At 38.3% G+C, this 13,446-nt stretch overlaps 1 protein-coding gene across 1 annotated transcript; it reads right to left on the bottom strand.

Moving 5' to 3' along the window:
* Nucleotides 1–1,098: 1,098 nt before the first annotated feature.
* NHLRC3 (NHL repeat containing 3) lies at nt 1,099–13,228 on the bottom strand. The gene is made up of 7 exons (XM_027590434.2): nt 12,945–13,228; nt 12,353–12,505; nt 11,904–12,051; nt 9,551–9,751; nt 7,406–7,497; nt 4,134–4,246; nt 1,099–3,395 (listed from the first exon to the last, which is right to left on the bottom strand). The coding sequence occupies exons 1-7, from the start codon at nt 13,026–13,028 to the stop codon at nt 3,143–3,145; spliced, it is 1,044 nt and encodes a 347-aa protein (XP_027446235.1). The 5' UTR covers nt 13,029–13,228; the 3' UTR covers nt 1,099–3,142.
* Between the last annotated feature and the right edge of the window lie 218 nt (nt 13,229–13,446).

Here is a 13,446-nt window from a genome sequence, read left to right on the forward strand (position 1 = left end):
AGCTATAGAAAAAGAAGAAAAATTAAAAGTATGGTTAACTTCAATTTTTTAAAAAAATAGAAGTATAAGGAAGGCCCACAGCTGGGTTCAAGAAATGCTCATAAGCAAGACTCTACTGCCCTCTTTTGTATCAAGAATATAATGCAACCTAAGTGCCAAATAAGGCAACCCCCCAGGATGAAGTGAAAGGAAATGGTTTTCTGGGCCTCTTTGTCCAGATGGATGGTCAGCTACCAAGGCAGAGAACACTTGTCTAAGTGCCTTCACACATTTGTTGTTTCATGTTTTTGTTGAATAAATGAATCTTACTCTGACTTTTCTAAAAAGTTTTTTTATTTGATTATTGCTGAAATTTTAGAGTCAAGAGTAAAATAAAGTCATACATTCAAGTTTTTTGTTTTTTTGTTTTTAATGATTCTAACGGATTTGGTGAGTGAGTCAAAGGAGCAAAAATCTGACAGTTTCCAGTTGTCCTGTGGGCTCTCCAATCTATCCTGCTTTCAAATCCAGTGTTTAAAACCAACAAAGGTGAACAAAAGTTGGGACTTGAGTGCCTTTATTTAGCCTGACAGCCACAATGCTTGAAGCAATCTTTTAATCTGTTAAGTGATCTAAGCACAAATTATATGGGTCTTCTTAGTTTACCATCAGATTGAGCACAGGTTTTCTCTGAGGACACAAACATTCCATTGCAGAGACCCGATGTCGCGGTGGAGGTTAGGGAAGATAGCTCCAGCGTTCCTTTGGTTTTCCAATTTAGAAGCCACCCCACCCCCACCCCACCACACACACCCCCTAATAGACCTAGAAAGTAGGGGCATAAAGAGGTTCCATTTCCAATGCACAAATATATGGAGTTAGCTAGTATCACTATTATTTGTACCCACACCCCATCTCAGCCAGCCTGTTTTCTTTTGGACTTCTGAGCGATCTCTAACAAAATGTGCTTCAGCTTACACTTCACATGCGAATGAAGGAGGATATTCTCACAGCGCCAACCTGTGATTTCAGGATTGCTGAAATTCTTCAGTGGAGTAAGAAGTTATAAACTGTTTTTATAACAATAAAATCAAACATTAAATAGAGAGCCAGATAATATTGTCTTTTCTTTCCAAAAATTTAATTTGTATCTTTTAAATGACAATAAGACATTTTCTCAAATCATTTAATCAATTAATCCAAAGGAAAAAAGTGAAATACTATGATTACAGGGATGCTAATAGACACTTCTAGCAAGACATATGGCAACAAAATTTTCAGCAAGTTTTATAAGAATCTGGTATAAAGTAAAGTTGAATATAACATTTTTAAAAGGACAAGATCAGTTTACCTAACCTGCATTCCTAAGAGACATTTGCACTTCTTGTCCTGGCTTAAAAACAAAACAAAACCCTCAAATCACTTTCTTTTTATACAAATAAATTCACTGTATTGGCTAAGCTGCATAAAGTTCATGAGGATAAGTTCTGAAAAAAAGCAATAAATGCACAATTAAAGCAAACTTGATGGTTGATAGCAGGTAAATAGCACATTTAGAAGGATTTTTGTTAAGAATTTCTGCCTTTAAAGTACTCCAAACCATTTATTTCAGAAGGTACATTTGTATCTGTCATACACCTGATCCTAACAGCATTCCTGGAGAAGGAATTTTTACTAAAGAGAAAAAACTAAGAAAAACTCATTTAAGATCATACAGCTTGATGAGTGGCACAAACACACTTATCGAAGGCCTTGGAACACGAAGTTTCCTGTTGGTTGATTTACCTTCCTAACTGCATCAAGACATGATTCAAGCATTAAAATAGTTTGAATTCCCTGAGGTCTGCAAAACAGACTGCAGTCATAATGGGTGATGAGAAAAGTCAGCTCAGGATTTCTCACATGCTACATGATTTGCAGGGCAAGACTAGAATAAAGGAGGAGATGGATACAAGAAAAGGGGAGGAATGATCTGAAAGATCATCATATGGCCAGGTTCAACCAAAACCCAGAATAAACTAGAACAAACTGAAAAGAAGGAGAAGCAAATATTAAAACCAAAGGGGTAGAGAGGCCTAGAAAGGTAAGAAATTATTCACCTTAATAGTGCAAAGTATTCAGTACACATCCCCATATAAATAATTCTAAAACTTCTTTGAGGTAGACAGATGTTAGGAATGAACAGAGTACATATTTAACAAAAAGAAAAAAGAAAGGAAAGAGGCCCTGAAGAGAGGCCCCAATTTTTAATGTTACCTTTAATAAAAAAAAAAAAACATTGTAGTTAGTACTTGTAAAGATCCCTTTCAGTAAAGTGCTTAAATGCCTGTTGTTTTATTCCTACACTGAGAGGTTGAGATTAAGTATTTTACAGCTAAAGGACCCAAGCCAAGATGGGCTTTTAAAAGAAAGCCTACCAAAGCTCCCAGCAAGTTTGTAACTTTTTACCACTTGTCCACTTGGACCACCTTGTTTTCTTTCCCCTTTCAGTTTCTCAAGTTGGAGCTCAAATTGACTTCCCTGGCAAAATCTCCCGGATTCCCTCAGTCAGAAGTAATGTTCCAACTTCCAAAAGTCCTGCTACACTTAAGCCTTGCTGTCACCGTGTTGTATCAGTTTGCACACTTGTCTCCCCAGTGGACTACAAGCTCCTGAAAAGGCACACAAAGATAAACCTGCTTCTTCATCTCTGATTCTTTAGGAGCTAGCATCCTATGGGTACTCATTAATCAAGAGCCCATCTGACTTGATCTCGCAGAATGTACATTTTATATAAGGTGAACAAATTGGAGGTTTGCAGTTCTCATAAAATTCAAGATATCCCGCAAAACTCATTTTTATTCCTTTCCCTCTTCCTCCCAGGGAAAATTGGTCTACCAGAGCAAATACCCAGGTTACAACCTCAGTCCCTCTTTCCAACTCCATTTTTTTAAATATTACATTTCCTTCATTAAAATATTCTAATGCACTTACAAGTAAAACTAAGTCACAAGAAGAGCAACAAAACATATGGTTCTTCAGGATATAAAAACAATTTTTTCTCATCACCAGGTCACGGAAAAATAAAGAAACACTTTTTTATGCTTGAACATTATTTGTAAGGGCTTAACAATGAATTTGAGAATCTGAACTTCCGCTTGAAAGATCTCCACGAAAGGAAACATTACGAACCGAATGAGGGAAAATGGCTATTCATAGGGACATATTTTTGTACTTGCTTTGCTCCAATTTCTGCTACATAGATTGCTCCAGTCTTCCCACTGACATCCAAGAGATGAGGTAAAACTTGATCTGCTAGTTGGATCGAGCCGATTACAGAACAGTTACTGATGCTTCCCACTGGGGGCGCTGCCACCAGTAAGAGCCTGCTAAGTTTCAGCTGGGCTACCACCACGTACTTCCCGTCCGGAGTAAATCTAAGGAGAAAGACATTTTATAGAATGTATGCAAAATTAATATAAATGTTGACTTTCTCAACGTTTTTATCTCCTGTGACGCTAAACAACAACAGACATCTCCACTTGCTGAAGGATGCCAAGGAGAATTTAAAATTTGTCTAAGTCTGTTGATGAGGGAATAGATTTGTGATGGTAGACATAGCCAAAGATGAGTTTCAACAAACAAAAATAATATGCGAGTACCACACAAAATGAAACTAATGGAAAGTCGGTACTAGGCTGACACCATAGACTCAAGATTTCTATTTTCATTCTGTGTTTAGAAATTCATCACATGTATCCCGAGGGTGAAGGCTGTAGGAGGTCCAGCATATGTTATCTCTGAGACCTGGATCCCACAGTGCACGGGGAGTTTAACTGCTTTCGCTCTGCTTGGGATTTAAAATACCATTACGTGTTCTAGGCATACTTGGTTCTGTCCCCTTTTCACCTGCTGAAAATTAATAATATTTTAAACTTTCAGCTAGCTCTTCAGAGAAACGAACATAAACCAAATAAAACAAGCATTTTTTTTTTCTTTCAAGATTTTATTTAAATTGTAGTTAGTTAACACATAGTGTAGTATTAGTTTCTGGGGGAGAATTTAGTGATCCATCACTCGCACATAACACCCAATGCTCATCACAGCAAGTGCCCTCCTTAATGCCCATCCCCCACGCACCTAATAAAACGTGCATTTTAAAAGAAAAAAATCACCTGATTGAAGAAGGTCCCTCTTCCGTGAAACAATTATTCCATGCTCCTAACCACTCCCCGGTGTCTTTATCAAATACTTGAATTCTTTTATTTCCTCGGTCAGCAACCCACACCTGAGAAACCAAAAAAGTGTTTCTAGGAAAAGATCCACATCATAACGAGAAAGAAAACAGAAGGGGAGAGGGGAGGTGTAAATGTTTTATTTCCATTAGTTTCACATACATCACCCTCATTTAGTACTTAGAGGACCCCAAAGAAGAAGTTATTAAAAGCCCTATCTTCAGACACAAAATTAAAGTTCGAAGTGAGCTTACAGTGGGAGAGCCACTTATGGCCACATGTCTTAACCCAAAGCCCATACATAATGATCTGTTCTACTAAACATTTGAGTAACTAAAAAAACTGGTCTTCTGTTGTGATGCAGAGGATTAGCACAGTACTGAGAAGCAAGAGAATTCATTCATTCCTCCAAAAGGCATTCTCTGTCCCGCTGAGTTCTGCCAAACTGTCAGTCCCTGGGTTAGGTTAGAAGACAAAGACAAAGAAATGCAGCCTAGTTCCTCAGGAGCTCAGGCTAGGGGGGAGCCACGTATTCATTCCTATTGCAGTATCACTAAACATCTACCTGCTAGTTACCAAAGAATGTCCAAAGTGCCAAACCACCGAAAGAGGATGCTTAGAAGACTTTAGTAGCATCTCAAGAATGACAGTAAGCTAACAACAGGTTTAATTTAATTTTGCTATAGGCTGGAATGAGTTATTAAGGAAACTATTGTTATAAAACAGGAAAACAGATTCACTCTAAATGACATTTCATGTACTGTATTTTTAATGTATGCAACCTATGGCATACATACAGTGAAATGATTTTATGATATGAGGCTAGGATTGTAGAGGGGTATGTAAGAATGGACTGGAAGTGTGGGCCAGCCCTGCTGACTTCTACCTCCTCCTTTCAGGATCACTGGATTTCTTGGGTTTGTGGATTCCAGCACTATTTCCTCAGGGTAACCCTGACAATGTTATCTGTCAATGCCTGTGAGTTTTAGTAGCCACTAAATTCATCTATAATAAGAAACAAATACAGACTCATTGTATCATTTTAGAAAGGTTGTTGATCCCTAAGTAAGATAATTTCTCAAGCTCCTTTCCTGATCATGATTCTTTAGTAAGGATGAAGATTTTGGGATTACTGCCTTAGAGGAGTGACTAAGGAAGAAATATAGTTTAGACCCTAGGATTGAATATTTTAGATTGTTAGCATTATCTTTCCTACTGAACAAATCTTGATTATGAGAAATCTTGTTTAAGAAGCAATAGCAGGGGTGCCTGGGTGGCCCGTTTGGTTAAGCCCCCGACTTGAGATTTCAGTTCAGGTCATGATCCACAGGGTTGTTTTTTTTTTTGATCCACAGGGTTGTGAGACTGAACCCCGGATCAGGCTCTGCGTTCAGCAGGGAGTCTGCTTGAGATTCTCTCTCTCCCTCTCCCTCTCTCCCTACCCCAACCTGCATATGTGCACGTGCATGCACTTTCTCTCTCAGTCTCTCTCTCTCTCAAATAAATAAATCTTAAAAACAAAAAAACAAAAAACCAGCAGCAAGTTCAGCTCTGGAGCTAATTAACTATTCCTATAGGGTTGAGGTGATGGCTAAATGAGTTAATCATGTAAAATGCTCTGGATGGCATTGACTGTTGTTAAAACACAAGTGTGCGGAAATGAACACCCTCAGTTTTCATCATTCTGTAATGCCAGAGTATCCCCATCAAATGTTCTCCAAGCTTTCTCAAAAGGGCACTTATCACTATGGAGAATTCACCTGGGTCTAGGTCTTGCCTGCTCAGAAACTTGATCTTATTCTTATTCAATGAAGGAAGTAGTTAACCGGGCTCAGGAGGGTAATGTGTTTAAAGCCAGAATTCCAACTTTCTAGCTTCCCATTTACAAACAAAACTCACAGGTTCAGTTATCTTCCTATCTACAATGGAAAATACTTGAAGATTTTATGATCAAAACATTCTCACTTTGTCTACATAGGAAGCCAAATCACAATCCAAAGGTCGTTTACTGAACACAGAATCAGAAGTAGAAATGGATTAAATTTCTAACAGTATGAAGCCAAGATAGTTTGATGCATCCATCCTGCAAGACATTTAGTCACTTAACAGTTACTCATAAGATGACTACTGTGTGTCAGGCACTGAGATATAATAAAGCAAAAGAGATTCAGTATATGCTCTCATACAGCCTATATTCTGTTAAGGGAGACGACTGATCATATTATAGAGTGATAATTACTATAACGGCAAAGTACAGGCTACTACAGGAAAACAGAAGGAGAAACTAATATAAAACATTTTCGGTGGGGGTTTGGTCATAGGAAAGTAACCCCAAGGAAGTGATATATATGCTTAAAGGTGGATAAAAGCAGAAGAAGTAGCAGTGGATAGGGTAGGGAAAAAGAAATGGGTTGAAAAGCATCAGTTAAGGGTGCCTGGGTAGCCCGGTTGGTTGGGCAACTGCCTTCGGCTCAGGCCGTGATCCTGGAGTCCGGGGATTGAACCCCGCATCAGGCTCCTGGCTCAGCAGGGAGCCTGCTTCTCCCTCTGAGCCTCTCCCCTCTTATGCTCTCTCTCTCTCTCTCAAATAAATAAATAAAATCTTAAAAAAAAAAAAGAAAAAGAAAGAAATGCTTCAGTTAAAGTTTTCCATTCCCCAGAGTGGAGCTAGTGAGAACAAAGTTGCCTGAGTGGCTCTTATTTTCAAGCATCCAAGATTAATCTCTCCCATCTCCCTTTTGATCAACATATTCTAGAATTAATTTAATTCTAAAATTAAAAATATATTCAAACACTCCTAGTAGTTTTCTTAGTAGGAGGGCAACTCTTTCCTTTTTCAGGTAACTTAAGTTCTATTCCATTATTTGTTCCTTCCACCTTTAAGTGACACAGGTAATCTATCTTATTCATTTCTAAATATTTGGGGAACTCTCTTCATTATAGAACATGAACATTTATAAGAATATGTGGGTATATCTAGCCCCAGAGGAATTGCCCAGACACACCCAGATACACATAACCACGAACATTCATACATATTCAGATATCCAGACACACATGTGCACCAAGATCCATATAGAGGTCCATACGCCTACACACACACACACACACACACACACACACACACACACACACACACACACACACACACACACACACACACACACACACTCAGACACACAGTTCCATACACAATGACAGTGTATTTTTACCCGACCAGATGAATCAACGGTAACACTGTGAGGTATGTTGAACTTAGCAGGCCCCGTTCCACGTTCTCCATGCAGCCAAAGCATCATGAAATCTGACAATGGCAAACATCGTTGGTCAGAGCAACATATAAACTACCTTATATATCTGCGTGCTATATCTTATGGCTTAAGTTGCCTTAAGTTGCCTTAAATAAACTATTCAATTATACCCCCAATTGATCAGGATTTCTTGGCTTTCTGTGTATATACCAGTTTGCCTAATTGTTATGCTTTACCCCCCCGAAATTCCTTTTGTTTCAAGCAATTAATCAACTTCTTTACTATCTCCACTTGAGTTTTTCATCGCTCAAAACCACTGTGTGATTCATGTCAGTGTCTCCCTTCCCAACTATTCTGTTATTTGGTATTACAATTCCTGTGAGCTTAAAAATTCACATTATGTTTTTATAGTCTGTCTCCCTTATTACCCCTGTTCTAGGCTGAATTTTACCTCTACCCCAAAAGATATAACCAAGTCACAGGTACTTCTCTACTTGTGAATGTGACTTTATTGGTCATAGACTTTTGCAGATGTATGAAGTTAGGGATCTTGTGATGAGATAGATCCTAAATTTAGGTGGACCCTAAATCCAATGACTAGTGTTCTTGTAAGAGAAGGGAGAGGGAGATTTGAGACACAGAGACACACAGAAGGCAGCCATCTGAAGACAGTGGCAGAGACTGGAGATATGCTGCCACAAGCCAAGAATGTCTAGAACCATGGGAAGCTGGAAGAGGCAAAGAGGGATTCTCCCCTAGTGCCATTAGAGGGAGCAGGGCTGGCCTTATAGATTTCAGACTTCTGGATTCCAAAACCATGAGAGAATAAATTTCTGTTTAAGCTATTCAGTCTGTGGCAATTTTTTATAGCGGCCACAAGAAACCAAGATACCTGTATCAATCTGTCTCCTGAGTTTGGTTGTTTCTTTCGCAGCATTTTTTTGATTCTTACTTTATCTGCACCACCTCCCTTTAACTATCACCACCAAACTTAGTTACTGGGTAATAACTTAACCGTATAACCTTCATGTAGGAGTTTATGCTCTGTCCAAATGACAGAGCTTACTGCAAATACATCCTGATACAGTATTGTGTCTTATAAAAACTCTGCTTCTATAACATCACTTTCCTACTAAAAAAACCTCAGACATTTTAAAAGCAAAATTATGGCTTCAAAATTCTTAGATAAGCCTTCAAGAACATCTCAAATCTTTTTTTCTAACTCTTCCAAAATTACATCCTAAGCTCCCTTCCTAGAAGACTTGCTAATTACCTGTAGACCTTGTGTGATAGAGCCTTGTGAATGTTCCCCCCATCCATCTTCTCCTCCCACCAAAACCAGTTTAGTTCAAGAACCACTTGCTTTATGAATGCTTGCCCTCCTTATCCAGTCAACAGTAATTTCTCCTTCTCCAAATCTTATTTTACTTTAACAATCAATACCACAGAGTAGCATTTAGCAGTTTCATCTGAAATAGACCTGCACCTAGAATACTACTGAGGACATACAGCAATCAATACAATGAAACTTTAGCTGATCAATCAAACTGAAGGGTCTCTCAGCTCTGGGATGCCAGGTTCCTAACCTTCTCTTTCTTAATTGGATAGGACAAACACTTATTTCTTCAGCCCGCTATAAATTCCCAAACTGCCTCCAATTCAATTCAAAGGAATAAGCAAGCATATTATCAGAATCATTTATTATTGGCCATCCCACACATCCCACTCGAGCCCCTTACACACAGCTTCATATATAATACAATATACAATAGTTGTAGGGGTGCCTGGGTGGCTCAGTCAAGTGAGTTAAGTCCAACTACATTTCAGCTCAGGTCATGATCTCAAGGGTCGTGAGATGGAGCCCTATGTCAGGCTTCTCGCTGGGTGTGGAGTCTGCTGAAGATTGTCTCTCTCCCTCTCCCCCTGGCCCCCACCCTCAGATCGTATTCTCTCTCTCTTAAAAAAAAATACACACACACACACACACACACACACACACACACACACACGCACACAGACTAGTTATAATATTAAACCAAGTATTGAAAAATTAAATACAACCAACTTATTAAAAAGGATTCTTATGATACCATGCAAGCCATGTACCTTGGGACAATTTGATCAATCTGTTATTCAATCCTCCATCTCCATCCACAATGTAAATATCTCCTGTGTCATCTACAAATAATTCTGCGGGATTATCAAATTGCAGGGGATTCAAACCAGTGCCTTTTTTGCCTGGGGTACCCAAGACTTGAACAAGATCACCAAAGGAATTGTATTTTTTAATAGTATGACCATAGGATCCTATAAAGAAAAACATGCACACGTTACAAATATAACCACTGTCCAAACATTCATGTTTTTCAAGTAAGCAGAGAGCAAGAATTTAATAGAATTTGACAGTAATAAAAAGTTAATAGGCTCAGATAATTAAATGCTATAGTTCACAAGCAACAGAGCTTCTTCATTAGTTACAACCAAATCTGTCATGAATTAAAGTTCAGGTACTCCAAAATAAGTAGATTTTAAATTCAAATAAATAAGACCAACAAAACTGGCTCCTTATGCAGAAGGCTCATGATGTTAAATTATAGGCACATCATTTTCTTTTGTAATCATAAGTATGACAGTACAACTTTGAATAAACATTCCTTGCAAAAAGAAATCAAGAAGGAATTGGAAAGGAACTTATGTTTGAAAATCATTATTTCAGTCATGTGCAAATCTCAAATTTTAGTAGGTCAACAAAAAAGTTCACTATAATACATATTTTTTTAAAACTACACTTTCTCATAGTAGAAACAAGTGCAAACTCAACCCATTAACTTTTTTCCTAAGAGAATAAATCTTTCTAAATCACTAGTACCTTATTTTCTCACTTATATCAAGACTTCTTTGAATTAAAGTTATCTTACAAGCGAAAACATAAAGTACAGTATTAATAATTAGGAAAAAAACATAATGTGGTTAACAGAAATCAACTTGAAGGCATACCAAGACCAAACTAACTGGTAGGCATGCAAAAGATGAATTGGATACACTGAACTCACTGGCAAGAAAGTGAATCAATTTGCATTACAATTCTATCTTAAAAAACGTTTTTATTGTTATACCTGATTTGAATGCTTGAGGTAATTTGTAGCAACAAGAGAACAAAATATTATTAAAGAAAGCAACCTTCAAAGTTTCTAAAGAACTGGCAAAAGACATAGAACACCAGTATATAACATCGTTTTGTTTTGTTTTTTAAGGCTCATTTACAGCCACATTTTTATTAAAGGGAATGTATTTCTTCAAAAAATGGGAAGGAATATAAAGAGTGTCTTCAGATCCGTGCATGAAAAAAAAAAACCTTTAATGGAAAAAAGAGGTCATCTGTGTTTTTTTTTATTTCTGGGAATCAATGAAGTATTTTATAAAAACGATCACATGAATGGAATAAATTAAAGAGTAAAGGCCTTTAACAGGGAGTTCTGGGGGGAAAAAAAGAAGTCAAAATAGTCATATTTCATTATAGCATTACAAGGTACTCAGAAGTAGTCTCGATTTTTTTGTTTAACCAAAATTTATCATCCAAAATACATTTTGAAAGCAATGAAATTAGCTGAGGCTCAGAAATCTTTTGGGTTCTGAGAACAAACGGTAATGGCACTTCTAACAAAAACTGAGAGTTCATTAATTCCAAAATGGTATCTGAATTTGCCAGAAATGAAGAAACAGGATGTCCTTCAAGTCAAGACTGTAACTGGGCCAAAGACTGTCTTTATGATCACATTCATTCCTGAGATCCTGTGATAATAATGCCAGGTTATCTCTGGTACTGTCTTAAGCGACAAGAACATGCAAACAGCTATCTCTGAAAACATCCAGAGCTATAAATCCAACTGTCCCTACTTTGATTTGCAACACATTCTACTAAAAGTATTTGGTGGAAAGAAGATTTCAGACATGCCGCAGTAGGTAGGATTTCAGAAACATTTAACACCAGCTGTCTCTGCAAATCTTGCATTTTGGGCAACAAAGCAGTTCTGGTTTCTTAGCACAATTTCTTTTGAAAGTGAACTGGTAAAGGAAAATAAGACAAGGACTCCCTTCATTAACTTACGGAGATTGCTATTTTTTGGGCTTCATAGAAGAGGTTTAAAATTGCTGTGAAGAGCAACTGATGCGTTAACAAATCATAGAAATGATCCCTGAAAGTATGGTCTCACAACTGATGCTTTAAAGAGGAAAAGTCCCTTGACAAGTTAAAGGAAAAACCATAATAATTATAGCCTCCTTGTTAAATATCTTGACTCTACAGAAGCACAATATAGAGGTTTTTAGAAACAAGTGATTTCAAAAATAATTAAAGAAATTACGATTTAGCAACTCTTGATTTTAAAGCATACAAGCAAGAACATGGGCAAAAATATGATTTCTAGCAAGAAAATTTAATAGATATTACTACACATACCACTTCCTACATCCGTGATCCAGACAGACTGCTCATGTAGTGTACTGGCTGCAAATATACCATGAGGTGTGTCAACTGTATAATTCCAGGATCGTAGGAAATATCCATCCTCTGTGAACACTAATACCTTTGGGATGTTATCCCCTCTCTGAAGGTATATAAAAATAACTGCTTAGATAGGATCAGTTTTTAGAAAGTAATCTTTATTTTGGTAGAGAGAAACAAAAATTAAAGGTTAATCGAGAAATTTAATGTTTAAAAAACGAGATTCAAAACCTAACAATATCAGTATCTACTACGTTCAAAACGAAAGTATTTACTTAAAACCAACTCAAAAAAACTTCACAAACAGCATAATATAAACATATATGGTTACTTAGTACAGCAAAACAAGAAGAAATTGTTTCTTTCGTGTTCATAATTTTTTTTTTAATCCCAATTTTACTAACCTGGGCTATGTAAACCAATCCACTGAGGGAGTCAATTGCAACACAAAATGTTGCTCCAGTAAAGTATTCTGAGTGCTTAGGCCAACCCACATCCAGCCGGTAAGGAATTTCCTTGGTTCTCCAGGAAATTTGAAAAGCAAATTTCCTTAAAACCTTTAAAAAAATAATCAGAAGATTAAGATTCCGTTTACCCTCTACGTTAAGAAAACAAAGGAAAAAAAAGGGCTTATTTTTCAAGCATGCCCTGACAGCTGACACAGAGGTGTTGAGACTGCTGGACAGAAATGATTCGGAAGAAATGGGTTTATAAGTCTAAAGACCAAAGTGATCACAATACAAATCTGCAAATTATTTGAAGATGTAGTGGGATCTGGAGAAAGAAAGAAAACAGGAAAATGGCGATGTATCATATACAAACTTTTTAACACCAAGAGACAAAACAGGACGTCGGCAGTTCCGCTCCCCGGGCAGCTTTTGCAAAGACAAGCTAGTGCGGGCGCCAGGGCCCGCCACCTCCATCCCAAGACAGCCGGTCGCCTCTCAACAGTGCTATCCACACACCCAACAGACATTTCTCCCCTGCTCAACTCACCGGGGAGGCACAAAAACGCGAATGCAAAACCAGTAATGCAAGAAGGAAGCCAGCGCCGGCCAGGCAGACCCAGAATCTTCCCATGACGAAACGGCAGGGTCCGCAGGCGGCTGGGGGCCACCAGACAGCCTCAGCTCCACGCGGTTCGTCGCTGTACACGGCGTCGGCCCCAACTGGAGTTCCTATCTCCAGTTCAGTCTTCCTGGACGTGCAGGGTTTGAGAACCGGACTCGGGTGAAAAAAAAATCAGAACTCGGGTAGCGGTTTCCCGGAACATTCCCGGGTCCACGCCCCCAGGTCACGTGGCTCGGGCTGACCCACTGACCGCCCCTTTTCGCCCCTTGGGGCGGTCCAGGCGGCTGACTTCTCCCGTCCGCCAAAACTAAGGGCATCCATAGATATGCCTTAACCACTCGACGTTCACTTTTTTAAAAATTCGGATTGAAAAATCAGAGTCAAGCACACTGAAACCCAAAACATAGAGATGTGATCCTTAAAAGAT

Source organism: Zalophus californianus, chromosome 3 (assembly GCF_009762305.2).
Source record: "Zalophus californianus isolate mZalCal1 chromosome 3, mZalCal1.pri.v2, whole genome shotgun sequence".
NCBI classification, from domain to species: domain Eukaryota; kingdom Metazoa; phylum Chordata; class Mammalia; order Carnivora; family Otariidae; genus Zalophus; species Zalophus californianus.